We start from the raw sequence: 21,227 nt of genomic DNA, 5'->3' as shown, positions 1-21,227 counted from the left end.
GTGGGGAGGGGGGGGGGGGGGTTGTGAACAGTGAAAGTAAAGAACTGTGAAACACAATTGTGCAATTGTCAGCTACATCTTTTACAGCATTCAGTGTTCAACTTCCACCACCCATTTTTCAGCCAGTATAACAATGCAGTACGTCAACACCATGGACTATCAATGAAGAAATAAAGCAGGCAAATGTCACAAGGAAGTGTGAACTGAATTTTAAGAACACTGTTGTTTTGGGTGATGAAGGCTATGGCATAGAGCCCTTCTTGATCACCTCTCTCTCTCTCTCTCTCTCTCTCTCTCTCTCTCTCTCTCTCTCTCTCTCTCTTTCTCTCTCTCTCTCCCCACCAGTTGTAATCCAACACAGAGATGAGTCACTAAACATTCAACACATTTTTTTTTTAAAAAAAGAGGGGCATGACAGTGTTGTTTTGGTCAGGTAAGGAGGTGGTTTCCTATTTTTGCGGTTTATGTGTAGAGTTTCCTTATCAAGTGTTCCAACAACTATAGCTTGCTGCTTTGTACTGTATAATGTTACAAATCATCTACAGTATGAAGATTTTCAAGATACTGCACAGGATTTCCATGATGGTGAGAATGGAGAGGAACCTGTAACTGAAAGGGAAACTCTTTAGAGAGGACAGGAAAAAAGCAACAAATTACAGCTCTAATACAAAATGCAGGATTTTGAATTATTTTATTTATGAAAACATACAAAATTGTTTATCATCTACTACAAGCTATTGGTACTAAGGTCGAAAGAACAGTATATATACATTAAAACTATTTTCATTTTCCTCCTCTTTAGCACTATTTTTGTAGTTCATCTTTGCACTAAAGAATAATGCAAAGATAATTTCATTATCATAGCTTCTTTTTCCATTTGCATGTTTGCTTGTGTAAGTCTATGGTACTGAGCACCTTTGTCTCAGCTGTTTCTGGTCAATGTTTTGCTTTCTTCAAGTATAGTGGCCTGTAACATGAACTTGCTGTAGACAAGGAGTTGGTTCCTGTTTCTTTCTTTTTGCTTCCGGAAGTTATGATTTCTCTAATAATTGAGGACTAATAATTCAGGATAGGTTTCTAAAGCCACACTTAAGAACACTGTTGTGCTTTCTGCACATATCGAGTGTTCATCTGAATCAGATGAGGAGACCTTTAATTTACATCACATGCGCTCACGTAGAACAAAGAAAGTGCAAGGGAAAAAGAGGAAAAGTTAAAGGTTACTCATACTGCATGAAGCAAAAGCTTCACTTCTTACTTTTGCTTGCAAGTAAATGCTCTGACTTCTACCTTTATCTTCCACGCTTGTGCTTCAGATTTATTCATATGGCCCCATGACCTTCAGGATGTCACACAAGAAAAGTGTATGTCATGTTTCGGATGTTCAGTGTTTTTGGAATATGATCATTCTGTTCAGGATACTTCATTGTGTTTGAGGTCAGATGTGTTTTCGGATTCTACAACAGACGGATGTGTTGTGATTCGCCGATCTTTCAAAGTGCCGCCACGCACTTACACGCGTCCTCTACATGCGGCACTGTCTGCCAGCCATGCAGCAGCAGCGCCAGCTAAGCGGCCAGCCAGCCAGCGACCACTAGACTCGGACTCAGTTATGATTTCACTGTTAAAATGTACACACATCTTACTCTGTTTACTTGATCTGTGACTTTCATGTATTGCGTCTTCCTTGAAATATATTTGTTTAACTTGAAGTTATAACATAATGTCAGTGAGATCAGATGGTAGTTTTGCAGACCAATTCTGCTACACTACTTGTAGACAGATGTGACCTGTGTTTTCTTCCAGTTGCTGGGCACAGTTTTTAGTTTAAGTGTCCCACAGTACATTATGATTAAAATGGGGGCTCACTAAAGTGCAAAGTCTGTACATAATGTGACAGAGATTCCAGTGAGTCTGGAAACTTGTTTGATTTTTGCAATTTTAGCTGTTTTTGACTCCACTGACAATAATATCTGTATCATTAATTTTTGTAGTAGTCAACACAGTCAGAGTTATTTCTTAGTGTAAGACATGACAAACAGAGAATCTCAGTAATTTATCTGTGCACTGACTTTGTTTTAGCTTGGTATCCACCTCTGGTCAGACCAGTGGAAGAAGACTGTCTTGCAGGTTTATTAGTAGGTTTATTAGGAGAATGAAGAACAAGGCTAACATTCCACTGATTGGAGTGTGGACTGTTAGATGATGAAGATTATGGTTTTCCAGGAACTAAACAACTTGGGTATCAGCCCCTCATTTCATGAGAAGTCTATGTAAAATGATGACAAATGAGAAAATGCGAACTGTCAGCCCCAGGATCTGTGAACTCATCATCAATATTGAGATTTGTGTGATGCAGTAGCCACCAGAAAGATCGCGGGAGGCGCACATCAGCACGGCACATCACGGACGATAGTTGCCGCAAGTAGAGTCCCGTCCACCAGAGGGCAAGCGAGAATCCAATTGTGTAGTAACACGGTTCACGTTTTCCGTCGCACTTCACAGTAGACCGGGAACTGTCTCATATGCATGCCCGATGTGAACTGAACGGGCACGGCCCGTGCTGCCTGAGTTGTTGTTGTTGTTGTTCCGCTGGTAGAGGTTGCGGCGAATTCTCGCATGCCCTCTGGTGGACGGGACTCTACTTGCGGCAACTACTGTCCTTTTGAAGCACCGTGCCGATGTGCACTTCCCGCGATCTTTCTGGTGGCTACTGCACTCCTCCTCCTTCGGGGGTGAAGCCACTGTGATCCATTGTGTCGGAAGGTGGAGCGTCGTGAAGGAGCGATGACCTCCACGTCCATCGGAAGGCTGGAGTCGAGGGGATCTGCCAACCCTCGAGCCGGAACCTTCGAATACGGCTGGAAGTGACCCACACGAAGAGGCCCCCGTCGTCCCACCACCAGAGCCCGGGACAGAACGGGAGACAGGCTGTCGAACTCTGGATCCTGGTCCATCCTAGGAGGGGCAAGAACCAGTGGCGGGGACGAAGGGGAAGGGACAACCACAGGTGAACCAGCCTCCTGAGAAACCGGGCCTGCGAGGGGGGCAGACTCTCGCTGGGGCATCGCTAACGATGGCGATGCCGGTGCTGGAGCTACTGGAGGCTGCCAAGGCTGAGAGCCATCGCAGTGCGGCGGAATCACAGGGGGGAGGGGTGGTAGCGTCCCCGGAGAAACCAACCCAGGTGCCGGCTTCCCAGCAATGGGGAAGCAAGTGCCCGAGGGGTTGGAGGGTGGGTGCCCAAACATGGACGTAGTTGATTTTGGTGACGACGTACCTCCCGGTCCCCCGTCTGCAAGGTACAGAGCTGGCGACCATTTCGGCACAGGACCACCGATGGTATCCAACGTGGATTGCGACCAAACCCACGTGCCCAGACCTGGTGGAAAGCCGGGTACTCCGTTTTGCGAAGACTGGTGAGGACCGGGCCGGAGGAGATGCAGCAGAGTCCTAGGTTGTTGCCCATGGAGGAGCTCTGCGGGGCTGCGTTCTCTCATTGGTTGGTCCGGTATGCCGTCAGGAAAATCGTCAACGCCTCCTCCGCAGGAAATTCGTGCACATACTTTTTCATCTGCGTCTTAAATGTGCGCACCATGCGCTCGGCTTCCCATTCGATTGTGGATGAAAGGGGGGAGAGCAAACGTGCCGAATATCAAAGCGCCTACAAAAATCCTGGAAGGTCTGCGAAATAAACTGAGGTCCATTGTCCAAGACCAGGGTGACTGGCAGACCTCCTACAGAATAGATTTTTGCTAGTGCCTGGATTGCAACTTCTGAAGTGGTTGAGGAGCAGCGAACCACATATGGAAATCGAGAATAAGCATCAATGACAATGAGCCAAAAGCCATTGAGAAACGGGCCCGCAAAATCGATGTGAACATGTTCCCATGCCTGGGTTGCAGGCGGCCATGAAGAGAACGCTGACCTGGGAGATGCCTGTTGGCTCACACACTGGGAACAGGCGGCAACCAAGTGCTCAGTTTCTCTGTCAATACCGGGCCAGTACACATGTCTGTGAGCCAAGGTTTTAGTACGGGAAACACCCCAGTGCCCCTCATGTAATAACGTGAGGACTTCCCTTCACAAACTTGCAGGAACAACCACACGAGGAGCTGTATCATCGGTAGCCAGAAGGAGACCTCCTTCCAAGACGGAGAGGGGGTCTTGTAGAACAAAATAATTATGAAGAGAGTCCGAGGCCCGGCCTGGAGGTTGGGATGACCACCCCTGCTGAATGAGGCGAACTACTTGCCGGAGAACTGGGTCAGCTGCCAATTCCCTGGCGACTCTAGAACTAGTGATCGGGAACCCATCAACCGCTTGGCGGGATGCCATATACAAATGAAAACACATAATCTCCTCTCAATCGAACTTAGGATCTGGGCCCACCAAAAGACGGGAAAGAGCATCTGCATTGGCATGCTGTCCGGAAGGGCGAAAATGAATGTCATAATGGTACTTAGAGAGGAACAAGGCCCAGCGCTGTAGTCTGTGGGCCGCCCTATCCGGAATCTGAGAGGCGGGGCCAAATAACGATATTAACGGCTTATGGTCAGTGATTAACTAAAACTCCGTGCCATAAAAGAAAGGGTGAAACTTGGTAACAGCGTAGACAATGGCCAAAGCCTTTTTTTCCACCTGGGAGTAATGGGCCTGTGTGGGACTAAGAGTTTTAGATGCAAACGCCAGTGGCTGCTGGGAACCATCCGCGTTGCGATGGACCAGGACCGCCCCCACCCCATACTGCGAAGCATCTGCAGCCAGGACCAACAGCTTATGGGGGTCAAAAGTAGCCAAACAAGGCATTGACGTAAGGAAGCCCTTCAACGAGGTGAACGCTCGCTCGCATGCAGGCGACCAATCAAAAGGAACACCCTTGCGCAGAAGGCAGTACAGGGGGCGGGCGATAGTAGAAGCCCTGGGAACGAACCGGTGGTGATAGGCAATCTTGCCTAAAAAAGCTTGTAGCTCCTTCAGCGAAGCAGGCCGCGGAAGGTCAACGATACCTCGGACCAAACTTCCTAGCGGCTGGACGCTGTGCTGAGAGATTGTGTAGCCCACATACTCAATGGACGGTTGGAAGGAGTTTGACTTATGCAGGTTGCAACGCAAGCCCACGGACCTGAATTTGAGAAAGAGGGTGCAAAGGTTGTGCAATTGTTCCTTTGTGCTGCGGCCCGTGACAATTATGTCATCCAGGTAATTAATACAATGAGGGATTGTCGACGTGACGTGCTCAAGATAACGCTGGAATATCACCGGGGCACTGGATATTCCGAAGGCCAACCGCTGGTATTGGTAAAGGCCAAATGGGGTGTTGACAACCGCCAACCGTTTGGAGTCCTCATCAAGAGGTATCTGATGATAAGCCTCCGAAAGATCGATTTTCGAAAAATATTGGCCTCCCACCACGGCGGAGAACAATTTGTCAGCACGAGGCAAAGGATAGGTGACCACCACCAATTGGGAATTAATGGTGGCCTTGAAATCGCCACAAAGATGTAATTTTCCCGAGGGTTTCTTGACAATAACGAGGGGCGAAGCCCACTCACTAGAAGAAATGGGAAGAACGACCCCTAGGGCTGTCAGCCGGTCTAGCTTTTCTTTTACCTGAGGGCGGAGAGCCAAGGGGATCCGCCTCGCGCATAGAAAATGCGGGCGAGCCGACACCTTCAATGTTAAGTGAGCTTCAAAGCCTGAAACACGCCCCAGGCCCTCCTCAAAGATATCCGTAAAGTCAGAGATCAAAGATTCTAATGATTGATAGGGAACGTCTTCGGAGACCAACTGTATGGTGTCAGTGATAGAAAAACCGAAAGCTTGAAAGGCATCCAAGCCAAAAAGGTTAGCGGAGCTTGCATCACTGACAACAATAAAGAAATAGGCCGGATGACTGATTTGTAAGTCATGACGGTAGTGAATTGACCCAGTAGGGGAATGAACTGTTTACCATAACCGTGTAGACGCCGGTAAACTGGCGCCAACGGGGACGACCCGAGGTCGGAGTAAGTTTGTGCATTCAACAAAGACACTGCTGCGCCCGTATCTACTTCCAGATGTAGTCGGCGCTACCGAACCGACACCTTGATAAAGAGTTTGTGTGCCGATGTGTCAGGAGCCTGGCCCAATGAAACTTCCTGAATGTCAACATCCATGTCCTCTGTAACTGCTTCCTTCAATTCTTTTGAGGCCGAGCGGCAAACTTTAGCAATGTGTCCTTTTTTATTACATTTGCAACAAATGGCCCAACGCTGGGGGCACTCTGACCGATCATGATGTATATAGCACGGCGCACAGGACGGTAACAGGGGCCGGTGGCCGGAAGTCTGTTTACGCGCCGTGTGGGAGCGGCCGTAACGGCCGGATTGTACCGCTCGCACGTCATCCACCCCGGACGCAGTGGACGCGGCCGCGCTGCCCTCAACCGCTGCGATGTCACACCACGCTTCCAACTGTTGACCTGTGGCATGAAAGACTTCATACAATTGAGCAATGGACAGGACTTCCTCAAGGGAAGGGTCTTCTAACTGCAGGGCTCGTTGCCGGACCTCCCTATCACGGGCACGAATGAACAATGACGTCGTGCACCATAACATGGGCATACGACTCTCGCGACTGCTCCGTGACAAAGTGACACTTGCGACTAAGACCATGCAGGGTAGCGGCCCACGCCCGGTAAGACTAATGGGGCTGCTTCTTGCATTGACAGAACTCGACCCTAGCCACCATAACATGCGTGCGGCGGCGATAATATGAAGACAGTAATGAACACAATGCGTCAAAGGACAAGGACGAGGGTTCCTGCAATGGCGCTAGCTGCCGCAAAACTTGATACAGCGAGGGAGATATCCAAGACAAGAAAAGAGCATGACAGACCTCTGCATCAGCAACATGAAACGCCTGGAAATGCTGCCGAAGGCGATGTTCGTACGTGTCCCAGTCCTCCACCGTCTCGTCATACAGGGGAAAGGGAGGAGGGAACGACACTGGAGCAGACAGCGTGGAGAGCAACGCCGGAAGCACTTGTTTCATGGTTGCCATGAGCTCTGTCTGCTGCTCAACCAAAACCCGCACTAAATCCTCCATGCCGCAGATAAGCTGCGAAACCGGAACAACGATGCAACATGCGAAAGAACGACCCTACTCGTCGCCAATTGTGTAGTAACACGGTTCATGTTTTCCATCGCACTTCACAGTAGACCGGTAACTGTCTCATAGGCATGCCCGATGTGAACTGAACGGGCACGGCCCATGCTGCCTGAGTTGTTGTTGTTGTAGTTGTTGTTCCGCTGGCAGAGGTCGCGGCCGAATTCTCGCGTGCCCTCTGGTGGACGGGACTCTACTTGAGGCAACTACCGTCCGTGATGCGCTGTGCCGATGTACGCCTCCCGCGATCTTTCTGGTGGCTACTGCATCTGACAGCAGCTTAAGTCAGATTCTTAAAGGTGAGATAAAACCCAGACAGCAAAAACCTTAGCCAGTAACTGAAGGGTGCACCAAGAAGGGTCATTTCAGACAGTGTGAATAAAATTGGGTGAGAAAATGGAGACTGTATGGGCTAGAGGGCTAAATATCTTAAACTTTCTGTTGACAAAGTAGCCTGAGGCCACTTTTGGCAAATGTTGTATGATGTACTCCCCTCGTGTCCACCATTGAGGTGCATTAAATTCTGTTATAAAGTCTGCTTTCCATCAGGAAATTTGAGACTTTGCTAGCAGCTATCCGACTGACCACAAGCATCTGGTGTATGAGATAGGCAGATTGATGGCTCATCTCAGATCAGTCAGTAGGACATGCAGAGAGAGTACTGGCTGTTACCAGATGATTACCACGACTGCAGTGGGGGCAGTCCTCTCAATGTAGAAGTCTGTTACGATCAATATGTAGTCAGCACAGTCTGATGGCAGGTCTCTGAACAGTTTGGAGAGAAGTAAGCCTTGCCTTGGTGGTCCCCTTGATTGCCCTCAGCTTGCTGAGGACTGTGGTATCCAACCATTCCATACTTCAAGTTTTAGAATTTGACACTGTAGGGCTTCAGGTTCAAATTTGTGTCCTGTGGTATCTTCTTTATCTAAATTGTAAGGGACTAATTTCCTGAAATGCCCACATTACTCCCTGTCCAGATGAATGTTAACTGGTTCTGAGGCTGTGGATGTCAACTAATAGTTCTCAGATGTCAGTGATTGAAATGTTTCTAGTGGTGGTACTGAGACATTCCTTGTATGCAGCCGATGGAGCCACTAAAAACCAGGAAGTTCTCTGCTGCAAGAGTTATGTTTTGCAGTGCCTGTGATAGGACCATAAATTTTGCAGTACATACACTGCATGTGCTCAGCAGAGAATGCTTCTCATGCCTCCTTGTGTGCAGAAAAGCACAACTGACACAGTTATTGACTTTCAATCTGTCTGTGTAGATGCATTTCAAATTGGAGTGGTTTTGGAGAACTGAATGGAATGGGCATCTGTCTGTATTTTCCTTACACATGGAAGATGTTCATCCAAATCACAAGACTGGGTACAGACTAAAGGGGTGTCAAGAGGGTACTCTATGTCCACAGATAAGAGGGGCAGGTGTTGGTCATTAGACAGAGCCTCAGATTGTACCCCAGCTGGCCTATCTATTTTTGAGTGATTCATAAATAGTCTGAACTGTTTGTTGTGACACAGAGCTGAGCAACACCGACAGGTAGGCATCTGATAGATTATGATGGCAAAGTTTGCCAAGAGTTGCTGGTGTCTAACCCATAGTGGTGGGATGACAGTTTCTGTACGGAAAACTCCAGTTGCCAACCGCACACCACTGCGGTGGACTGGGTCCAACAAGCTCAGTACTGATTGTGGTGATGACCCACAGTCAACACATCCATAGTTCAGGTGGGATAAGATGAAAGATTTGTAGAATTGCAGAACGACTGTGTGGATTGCACCCTATGAGATTCTACTGACAACTCTGAAGGATTAAGTTTCATCATGCAAGATACCTTTGATGGCATAAATGGTAATGATGCTGATTTACTGTAAAATAAAAGCCCCAAAAATCTGAAATTTTCAACTAGTAACTGGTTACTGACATAAAGTTTTGTTATGGATGCACACTCATGAGTCAACAAAAGTGTGTGACACAAGTTTTTGTTGCAGAAAATCAACATTCATGACTTCTACTTTCTGTATGGCCTCCTGAATTCAGTACCTCATGCAGTGCAATGATGTAGAACTATATACAGACAATGGTTTTCTGCATATTGCAGTAGTGAGACCATGGGCACCACTGCAGTCATGATACCACTGATTGCAGTGGGGAAGAGGGCTACACTAAATGCCTCTAACTTTGCCAACTGGCTGAAGACTCATAGAGTTCTCACTTCAATTTCATCTGTTCTAAACTTTCAATTCACTTCACTGTATGCTACTTTCTTACATCTTCTTGTATTTCAGTCTACTGTTCATCATCGCTAAGCTACAATATGTGCCTATGCCCACTTCTTGGAGTGATTTGCATCTAGAATTGGTTTGTATCTATTTGTCTAATGATGGTGTGCTCAAGCTGATACTGTTGTGCATGTCCTACTCTTTCCCAAGTATACATTCATCTTGCATGGTTTGGGTAATGTATGCTTGCTACAACCAGAAGAAACTTAGTGCAGGACTATAAAAGACTCCCCTCTTATTTCTTCTCCTCAACCCCTATTAAACAATAATTCTTTCTACAGTCCTCTCTTTTGCTATGACATTCAAATTACCTTTTTACTAAAAACTTCAGTGTGTGACTCACCTACTTGCATTATCCATTAAACTCTCACAGTCTCAATAATAAACATCTTATAGAATATCTGTAAATTTAGTTCTAGTAATTGTGAAAATGGTTCACACTACACATACCCCCAAGTAAGATGCCTTTTCCCACATTTATTAGCATCAAAAACACTGCAATGACCAGACCAAGTTCCACATCACATTTTTATCCAAGCAGGTACCTATGCCTGTCCTCTTCAGTATATACAGACATAGCATGAACAGCATAATCACCAATTGAAGACATAGTCCTTTTTTAAACACAATATTAGCAGATCACAGTGGCTGTAGCTTATGTAAACAGTATGCACACTTGTGTTTTTGAATTTCATCAAGATGATTAACATCTAGTGCATACAACACAATATCAGTTCTGAAGTAAACAACATCCAACAATCCAAAAGAATTAACACAGTCACTACCCAATTAAAGTACATAAGGTAATCCATGTATATATGCTCATCATATATACATAATCAAATGATTCCAATAGAAATGTCAAATATGAACTTCACAAATAGCTCTATGAGTGACAACACGTTAATAGTGAGCTGCAACTTTTCTGCATGGAAGTAAACATTACTGTGAACTCAAAACTAAACTTTAACACAATCCAGACAAGCTGGGAGATCTTGCATAGGTGTTCAGCGAGTGCTAGCTGGTCACAGATTTCATGTTTAATGGCTTGCCTGGGACTGTCTATTTCAGTCTACTGAGCAGTAAGGTGAGCCTTATAAAGACTGGCATATGAACATTTTGGAAGCTTGTAAACTACATAATCATTTGAAAAAATGGCTAGGTTATATTTTGCTACTTTGGGTGGACTATAAATATTAACAACAATTTGGTTAATGAAACATGTTGTGAATTAGTAAATTAAAAAAGTTTATGAAACGATTTTATGTATCTGCATTGGGCATAAACCACTTAGGAATGTAAGAGCCACATTGAAAATTATGGTAAATTATAGAATATTCTTAATTAATGGCTTAACCAATTAGTGAAGTGTGTATAAAAATTGGGTCAACGAAAGAAAAAAAGACAAAGATCGGAATCTAACAATCACAGAGGCAAAATCTGCAGTGGAAAATGCAACTTGTCACCTACTTTAATGTCAAGTGTCTCATAACTTAATTCATTTCAAATAAATCGAAACACTTTACCAGGAAACTGGAATGTCAGTCTTTCTAACAGGTGGCATCAGTATGATGTGCCAATTATCTTACTATAAATATTACTCTGCTTTTTAATTTATAAGAGTACTTCTTGTTATTTCATAAGAAAAGTTTCATGATTTAATGTGAATTTGTTTCCGTAAAAAAATTGTAAGCTATGATCAACACAATAATATAAAAATCTTCTTGCCTTTTAACTACAAAACTGATATAAGTTCATGAGAAGAGCATGAAGACGGTAATCTGTATGTATATATTTGCTTAATGTTTTGTGTATGTACACTTATTTAGTATGAATTTAGTCCTGCTCGCTGCATTAAGAAGTTCAATTATCCATACTTTTTAATTAACTAGGTTTCCATGAAAATTATATGCACTATGAGAATTAACAAATTAAAAGTAAGACTGAACAATAATTCCAAATGAAGTTCATCCTAGTCAATGTTTTTCAATATTTATGCATATTTTATACATACATTACAAAGGGAACTGTACATATTCATCAACACTACAATATGTAATTTATTTAAAAGACACATTTTTAGAGCCATTTTAAAATCTCTTAAATTTTTTTTGTGTGGGTACTTGTTGTAAATATTTATATTTACCACATAAATTCAGGTTGTCTCCTCTCATCATTTCACAAAAATTGACTTGTCCATTGTCAATGTGTAGCTACGTACAAAAATGATAAACCAGACCACTAAAACAATCATAACTACCATCCTGTATGTCAACACCCGATACAGTGTATATTACTGCATGTGGTTACAATCACATGCTGCAGTTACATTAACAATGCCCTGTAACGACCTTGTCTCCCAGAGTTGTTAGAAGGCACTTATGTCCATGCAGTTCCACTATGTTTGGTGTAACACTGCGCATTAATAAACTTGTGACATAATAACAATATCCATTAGTTCATTACAGAATGTTACACTAAGTGTCCCAGCCAAGAATAATTATACTCCATTAAACACCAAGTAGGAAACAGTGCACTTTTTTTAAACATTCTCGACAGGAATTTGGGTTTTGTCATGACTAAAGCATATTTACTGTTATATAAGATAATTCAATTTTCCTTTTAAGGCTTCAAATGCTCTTGCACTTAAAATAGAGAACTCTAGGACCTTCCATTTGCTCTCATTGCACCCCTACTACGAATTAATTTTTTTCTACATCCATTATGACATTTAGATACAGTTGCGTTCGTAATGTACATATAACAATGCATAAATATTTAAAAACATTGATTAGGATGAACTTTATTGTTCAGAATCTTATTTTTAATTTGTTGATTCTCATAGTGTGAATAATTTTCACAAATTTGTTAATTAAAAACTTTGGATAATTGAACTTCTTAATGCAACAAGCAGGAGTAAATTTCTACTAAATAAGTTTACATGCACATAACTGTAAGCAAATATAAACATACAGATTACTGTCTTTATGCTCTTCTCATGAACTTATCATAAACTTATATCAGTTTTGTAGTTAAAAGGCAAAAGGATTGTTATATCATTGCGTTGATCATAGCCTTCAATTTTCTTTAAAGAAAAAAAAGTTCACATTAAATCATGGAACTTTTCTTATAAATTAACAAGAATTACTCTTATTAATTAAAAAGCAGAGTAATATTTATAGTTTTTGTTTTATCTTCATGAATATAGTTAACAGCTTTTGTATTTGTAAAAATGACACAAATCTAAAGACTAGAAAATATTTACAATTTACATGAAATGAATGAACGCTGATTATATTACTAACTGAATTATCCTACAGGATCTCATCCGGATTTTAAAAAGCAGCTAGCTTAACTAGCTTCTATATAGTTTAAGATTGTATATATTCATCAACACTGTAATATAGTTTATTTAAAAGACACATTTTTGAGCCATTTTACAATCTCTTAAATTTTTTTGTGTCTTAATGCGGTGTGGTAACTTGTCGTAAAGTTTTTTCCTTGCTAGTAGTGGTCCATCTTATCTAAGTTTAATTTTTTGCATGTTCACTATGAAGTTCCATTTTCTGTTGTGTATTGTAATTATGAAGTGTTTCACATTTTTGCACTAGCTGGTCTTCAGTGTCTGTCATTTTGTTAATGAAACATGTAACTTTCAAAATGTATAAGAAAGGTAGTGGAAGAATTTGTAAGTTCTTAAATAGTGGCCTACAGGAACTTCTAGTAGTCACATTTCCTATGGTCCTTATAATTCTTTTTTGGACAATAAAGCAACTTCTGCTGGCAGGTGTGTTGCCTCACTAAATTATGCCATATCTCAATAGTGATTCCATCTGCGTGTAATATATATATTTTTTTCATATGTTGTATCATGCAGCCAGTAAGAATTTTCAAGCAATAGCAGGTTGTACTTAATTTCTTATTGATGAAGCTTACATGTCTGTCCCACTTCAGGTCTTCTTGGATCCATATTCCAAGAAATTTAGTGCTGTTTACAGTTTCTAAATGTTTGGCAGATAATGTCAAAATAGGGCTTGAAGGGTGTATCATTTGAGTTGTATGTAAACGCATAGTTACCGTCTTTTCTGCATTTATGGTAAGACTGTTTCTGGAGAACCAATCAGTTATGAATATCGTACATGCTTTGATTTCATTCTCCAGTTCATCTAAAGTCCACTCTTTTACCAGAATGTTGGTGTCATCTGCAAATTTTATACATGTCTGGGAAGGGATTGCTGACTCTTAAGTCGTTTATAAACAGAAGGAACGAGATTGGACCTAGAATGGAACCTTGGGGCACACCATATTTAACATTTTATTTCCCTGACTGATACATATGTATGTTGTTTCCTTCTTGATATTTTAAGTTCCATTATTTGTGGTCTGTAATTCAGGTATGACCATTCCTTTGTGTCCCAGTCTCCTGACACATACATATTCCAATTTTGAGAGTAGTAGTTTATGGTTAATGACATCAAAAGCTTTGGTAACATCCAAAAATATAGCAGATAAGTGTTGTTTATGGTCTACTGAGGACAAGGCTTAATTTTTAAAATCAAAGATGGTCATTTCTGTGGACCTACATTTATGGAAACTGTGAAATGATTGTGAGAACAGTTTATTTTCTTCTATAAAATGAACCAGCATCTTCTAAAATATTTTTTCTAATATTTTAGAAAAGCCAGACAGTAGAGAGACTGCTCTGTAATTTTTTAGCTCTGTTATCTGACCCTTTTTAAACACAGGCCTCAATTTTGCTATTTTTAACTTTCCAGGAAAAATCCCAGTAGCCAGTGAGGAATTACAAACATCTGCAAAGGGTTTTGCTGTTACTGCTGAACATTTCTTTAAAATACCATCAGGGATGATATCAATGTCAGATGAGAATTTTGATTGTAGTCCTCTAATGGCATTTGATAATTCTTTCTTGTCCATTGGATATAAAAACGGACACTTATTTAAACTGTTTGGAACTAGTTCTTTCCTAGCATTTGGTGGACATGTTTTTATAAGATTTGCTGCCACTTCTTTGAAGTAGGATTTAAATTTACTTGCAATTTGTTTTGGGTCTCATATGTTGGTTGAGTTTTCCAGTAAGTCAAGACTGTGTTGTTCTTCACATTGTTTTCTTGTTTCTTTTCTTACTGTGTCCCATATAGCCTTAATTTTGTTTGGGACACTTTTTCAGATCACATTTGTCAGTTCCTTAGACATTTTAATGACTTTCTTTAGGCTATGTCTACATCTCTTAAAATAAGCATCAAAATCTGGTGATTTTCTTGTTTGATTTTATAGCTCATATACAAATCTCTTTTTCTTAAGCAATATTGGTATGCCTGGAGTGAGCCAGTTACTTTTCTTATTTTTCTGTATTATCTCTTCTCTTTTTTTTGAGGGGGAGGGAGAGGGGGGGGGACATAGTTCAAAGTACAAGCATAAGATGTTACTGAAAGCATCAAACTTTTCATTTGTGCCTGAAATGCTGTAAACTTCAGAAAGGAATTTATATTTTGTCCACTGTAGCTCCTAGCAGCAGCTCATACAGATTGTTTTGAGAGTTGACAATGATTTTTTAGTTCTACAGAAATTTCTACAGAAATTATTTGTGTGTTGTGATGCCCAAAGCCTGTATTGATAGTCTGTGTATTGTATTTACATGGTATATTTGTAAATATTTGGTCAATGGTTGACACTGAAGTGGGTGTTATTCTTGTTGCTGCTTCTATTTTAAGCTTTAAATTAAAAGTTAAAAGGAGTTTCAAAAGATCAGTATTTTTGTTTTGATTCTTTCAGGAAGTTAATATTAAAATCCCCACACATAATGAGATTTTTGTGCCTTTGTTAAGATGTGAAAGTATATGAACTATTATTTTTATGTTTTGTGTATTATTTGCAACTCAGATTGTAAAAATAAATTTAATTTCGTTTTGACAGATTTTAGATTGTAAATACCATGACTAGTAATGTGTGAAATGTAAAACATAATATAAATATTATTCAGACAGAACCTTTTAGTAAGTGCCGAAATGCTCACCCCGATCTACACAGTCTTTATGTCTTCTTATTCAAGTATTTCTTCATAGTTTCTCCTTATTTTGTTGTCATCAGCTTGTGATGTGGGCATGTAATACTGTACATCAGTGGCTAGAGTGAGCTTCTATTCCATCCTAAGAATAGTAGCTCTGTCAATGTGCTGGTGTTCTCATTCGGAATTATGCAAACACTTGTTATGCCATTTACTGGTGCTGTTCTTTCTGCCACTTACATAACAACCTAGATTTTTTTGTTCTGTTTCAAACTTACTTCTTCAATTCTTTTCCTAAAGTCTAAGGGAATGTCTCACACTGTCGGATCTAAATATCACAAAAATTATACATGGAGAATGAAAATACCAAAATAATAAAATCTGTTTCAAATAACAATAATACAAATAAGAAAAAAACTGTACATTCACATCATGAAGGCTAATGATGAAGGCTAAAGACAAGACTATTAATATGAATGAATTATGGAAAATGCAGTACTTTTAATTATCTGTAGCACTTTCCTAAAAGTTCATATGATGCATTAACTGAAACTGAATTAATTACACTGACAAAAATTTCAGACTCTACTTCTGTACAGGATCTATACGGAGTCCACAGATACTTTGGTCGTAAAATGGATCTCTAAGAGATTCACTTGCTACTTGAATAATACAGGTAACAGGTACAAACTTACCTGCCTGCTGCAAAAGCAAATGCACCAGGCCATAAATTTGAACGAACAAAGGCAATGGCTGTATCTTTAACAATTTGAGATCCTATTCGAACACTCCAAGCAGGCATAGTTTCTAGTGCTGCATCCTCTGAAAGGGGTGTGAACATTGGAGGTCCTACTTCTGGTTCTACTTCTTCCTCTTCTTCTTCTTCCTCTGCTTCTTCCTGAAAGTAATTAATATAAGTTCGCAAATATATAAAAAAATCTCTCGCTAACATAAATGAGTTAAACAGAACTTGGCATAAAATGACCACATGAAGAGGACAATGATGTATATAATTTTCATTTAATTATCTTGATCTCACAGCTTTTGGAATAGAAATAACAGTTTCAGCTATGCAACAGCCTTCTTCATACTCTACAATTCTTTTACTTCTATTATAATATGAATATGGCTAATGTAAGGCCAAAACCAGTAATTATATTAAAAAAGATGTGCAACTGAGAGAATTAAATCAAAATTATAGATGAATGATACCTATGATGATTACAGATTTATGCATAGTCCATCATCACTCAATGTCGATTAAACCCTGTAAAGCAACCAAACTGCAGGGATGTTGATTTTACATTTTTCCCATGATTACAAATAATCCCACACATTTTCTCTGCAAATATGATTGGGTGATTTAATACGGAAGTTGATGTGCAATAGAGCTCCTGAATGTTCTTCAAATCTGGACATATGTATGCAATTCTGTGGACATTGCAGTTGTCAGTTTAGATTAGATTAGATTAGATTTACTTTCATTCCAATTGATCCATAGTGAGGAGGTCCTCCAGGATGTAGAACATGTCAGAACTCAAGAACATCTTGCAGAAGCCTCTCTAGGGAACTAGGGATACTAACTACTGTGTCCCAATATATTTATTCCTTAGTGAAATTTGTCATTAAAAATATATCACTTTTTCAAACCAACAGCTCAATTCATGGAATCAATACTAGAAATAAGAATAATCTTCACAAGGATTTAAAGTCACTTAGTCTTGTACAAAAAGGTGTGCACTATTCAGGAACACAAATTTTTAATAACTTGCCAGCAGCAGCCATAAAAAGCTTAACAACCAATGAAATTCAGTTTAAGAGCAGCCTAGAGGATTTATTGGTGGCCAACTCCTTCTACTCCATTGATGAATTTCTCAGTAGAACCAACATATATATATAAACAAAGATGATGTGACTTACCAAACGAAAGTGCTGGCAGGTTGATAGACACACAAACAAACACAAACATACACACAAAATTAAAGCTTTCGCAACCAACGGTTGCTTCATCAGGAAAGAGGGAAGGAGAGGGAAAGACGAAAGGATGTGGGTTTTAAGGGAGAGGGTAAGGAGTCATTCCAATCCCGAGAGCGGAAAGACTTAATGGTTCAGGGATTCAGGACTGGAGCAGATTCGTTTGCCACAAAGACCTAGGCTGTAGGGAAGGGCCTGTTTGATATGGAATGTGTGGCAGCTGTCATAATGGAGGTACTGTTGCTTGTTGGTGGGTTTGATGTGGACGGATGTGTGAAGCTAGCCATTGGACAGATGGAGGTCAACGTCGAGGAAAGTGGCATGGGAGTTTGGGCCAAAATCTTTACCTTTAGATATGTCGGCTTGTGTCTGTATATGTGCGGATGGATATGTGTGTGTGTGCGAGTGTATACCTGTCCTTTTCTCCCCCTAAGGTAAGTCTTTCCGCTCCCGGGATTGGAATGACTCCTTACCCTCTCCCTTAAAACCCACATCCTTTCATCTTTCCCTCTTTCCTGATGAAGCAACCATGGGTTGCAAAAGCTTGAATTTTGTGTGTGTGTTTGTGTTTGTTTGTGTGTCTATCAACATACCAACGCTTTCGTTTGGTAAGTTACATCATCTTTGTTTTTAGATATATTTTTCCCACGTGGAATGTTTCCCTCTATTTTTACACACACACACACACACACACACACACACACACACACACACACACACACACACATATATATATATATATATATATATATATATATATATATATATATATATATAATAGAAGGAAACATTCCACGTGGGAAAAAATTATATATAAAAACAAAGATGAGGTGACTTACCGAACGAAAGCGCTGGCAGGTCGATAGACACACAAACAAACACAAACATACACACAAAATTCAAGCTTTTGCAACACACTGTTGCCTCATCAGGAAAGAGGGAAGGAGAGGGGAAGACGAAAGGAAGTGGGTTTTAAGGGAGAGGGTAAGGAGTCATTCCAATCCCGGGAGCGGAAAGACTTACCTTTGGGGGAAAAAAGGAGAGGTATACACTCGCACACACGTACATATCCATCCACACATACAGACACAAGCAGACATATTTAAAGACCCATATATATATATATATGTGTGTGCGTGTGTGTGTGTGTGTGTGTGTGTGTGTGTGTGTGTGTGTGTGTGTGCTTGTGTGGATGGATATGTGTGTGTGTGTGTGTGTGTGTGTGTGTGTGTGCGCGAGTGTATACCCATCCTTTTTTCCCCCCTAAGGTAAGTCTTTCCACTCCTGGGATTGGAATGACTCCTTACCCTCTCCCTTAAAGCCCACATCCTTTCATCCTTCCCTCTCCTTCCCTCTTTCCTGATGAGGCAACAGTTTGTTGCGAAAGCTTGAATTTTGTGTGTATGTTAGTGTTTGTTTGTGTGTCTATCGACGTGCCAGTGCTTTCGTTTGGTAAGTCACATCATCTTTGTTATATATATATATATATATATATATATATATATATATATATATATATATATATATATATATATATGTGTGTGTGTACAAAGATGATGTGACTTATATATATGTATATCTCTTGCCGCCGCTCATACCTCACCTGTCTTGCAACAACATCTTTGCCTCTGTCCTTCCGCCTCGACTGACATCTCTGCCCATTGACGTTGACCTCCACCTGTGTCCAATGTCCAGCTTCACAAGTCCATTCACATCAAACCCACCAACAAGCAACAGTACCTCCATTATGACAGCTGCCACCCATTCCATATCAAATGGTCCCTTCCCTACAGCCTAGGTCTTCATGGCAAATGAATCTGCTCCAGTCCGGAATCCCTGAACCATCACACCAACAACCCAAAAACAGCTTTCGCATCCCACAACTACCCTCCCGACCTGGTACAGAAGCAAATAACCAGAAACACTTCCTCATCTCCTCAAACCCAGAACCTCCCACAGAAGAACCCCAAAAGTGCCCCACTTGTGACAGGATACTTTCCAGGACTGGATCAGACTCTGAATGTGGCTCTCCAGCAGGGATACGACTTCCTCAAATCCTGACCTGAAATGAGATCCATCCTTCATGAAATCCTCCCCACTCCACCAAGAGTGTCTTTCCGCCATCCACCAAACCTTCGTAACCTCTTAGTTCATCCCTATGAAATCCCCAAACCACCTTCCCTACCCTCTGGCTCCTACCCTTGTAACAGCCCCCGGTGTAAAACCTGTCCCATGCACCCTCCCACCACCACCTACTCCAGTCCTGTAACCCGGAAGGTGTACACGATCAAAGGCAGAGCCATGTGTGAAAGCACCCACGTGATTTACCAACTGAACTGCCTACACAGTGAAGCTTTCTATGTGGGAATGACCAGCAACAAACTGTCCATTCACATGAATGGACACAGGCAGACAGTGTTTGTTGGTAACGAGGATCACGCTGTGGCTAAACATGCCTTGGTGCACGGCCAGCACATCTTGGCACAGTGTTACACCATCCGGGTTATCTGGATACTTCCCACTAACACCAACCTGTCAGAACTCCGGAGATGGGAACTTGCCCTTCAGTATATCCTCTCTTCTCGTTATCCGCCAGGCCTCAATCTCCGCTAATTTCAATTTGCTGCCACTCATACCTCACCTGTCTTCCAACAACATCTTTGCCTCTGTACTTCCGCCTCGACTGACATCTCTGCCCTTTACAAATGTCTGCTTGTGTCTGTGTAGGTGCGGATGGATATGTGTGTGTGTGCGAGTGTATACCTGTCCTTTTTTCCCCCCAAGGTAAGTCTTTCCGCTCCCGGGATTGGAATGACTCCTTACCCTCTCCCTTAAAACCCACATCCTTTCGTCTTTCCCTCTCCTTCCCTCTTTCCTGATGAAGCAACCGTGGGGTTGGGAAGGCTTGAATTTTGTTTGTGTTTGTGTTTGTTAGTGTCTCTATCAACATACCAACGCTTTAGTTTGGTAAGTTACACCATCTTTGTTTTTATATATATATATAGACACACACACACACACACACACACACACACACACACTCACACACACACATACACATACAGGGTGGTCCATTGATCGTGACCGGGCCAAAAATCTCATGAAATAAGCGTCAAAAGAAAAAACTACAATGAACGAAACTTGTCTAGCTTGAAGGGGGAAACCAGATGGTGCTATGGTTGGCCTGCTAGATGGCGCTGCCATAGGTCAAACGGATATCAACTGCGTTTTTTTAAGTAGGAACCCCCATTTTTTGTTACATATCCATGTAGTACGTAAAGAAATATGAATGTTTTAGTTGGACCACTTTTTTCGCTTTGTGATAGATGGCACTGTAATAGTCACAAACATATGGCTCACAGTTTTGGACGAACAGTTGGTAACAGGTAGGTTTTTTAAATTAAAATACAGAACGTAGGTACGTTTGAACATTTTATTTTGGTCATTGCAACGTGATACATGTACCTTTGTGAACTTATCATTTCTGAGAATGCATGCTGTTACAGCGTGATTACCTGTAAATACCATATTAATGCAATAAATGCTCAAAACGATGTCCGTCAACCTCAACTGTACACGACATTCAAAGTCGTCGCTATGCAATTCCTGGTGCATAGAAATATGGTATGGGTGCAATCAATGTTGATGTAGCAGATGTAGCATTCTCAACACTGACGTTTTTGAGATTCCCGATTTTCGCGCAATTTGCCTGCTACTGATGTGCAGATTAGCCGCGACAGCAGCTAAAACACCTACTTGGGCATCATCATTTGTTGCAGGTCGTGGCTGACGTTTC

At 41.4% G+C, this 21,227-nt stretch overlaps 1 protein-coding gene across 1 annotated transcript in view; it reads right to left on the bottom strand.

Annotated features, from left to right (window-relative positions):
• The window catches only part of LOC126482248 (radial spoke head protein 4 homolog A), a 469,316-nt gene that overhangs the window by 29,745 nt on the left and 418,344 nt on the right, over positions 1 to 21,227 (bottom strand). Inside the window, exon 13 of the mRNA XM_050106228.1 lies at positions 16,153 to 16,343. Coding sequence (XP_049962185.1) covers positions 16,153 to 16,343 — 191 coding nt within the window. The remainder of the gene's footprint in view (positions 1 to 16,152; positions 16,344 to 21,227) is intronic.

This window comes from Schistocerca serialis, chromosome 5, assembly GCF_023864345.2.
Source record: "Schistocerca serialis cubense isolate TAMUIC-IGC-003099 chromosome 5, iqSchSeri2.2, whole genome shotgun sequence".
Lineage (NCBI taxonomy): Eukaryota > Metazoa > Arthropoda > Insecta > Orthoptera > Acrididae > Schistocerca > Schistocerca serialis.
This window is presented reverse-complemented; position numbering and strand designations above follow the sequence as displayed.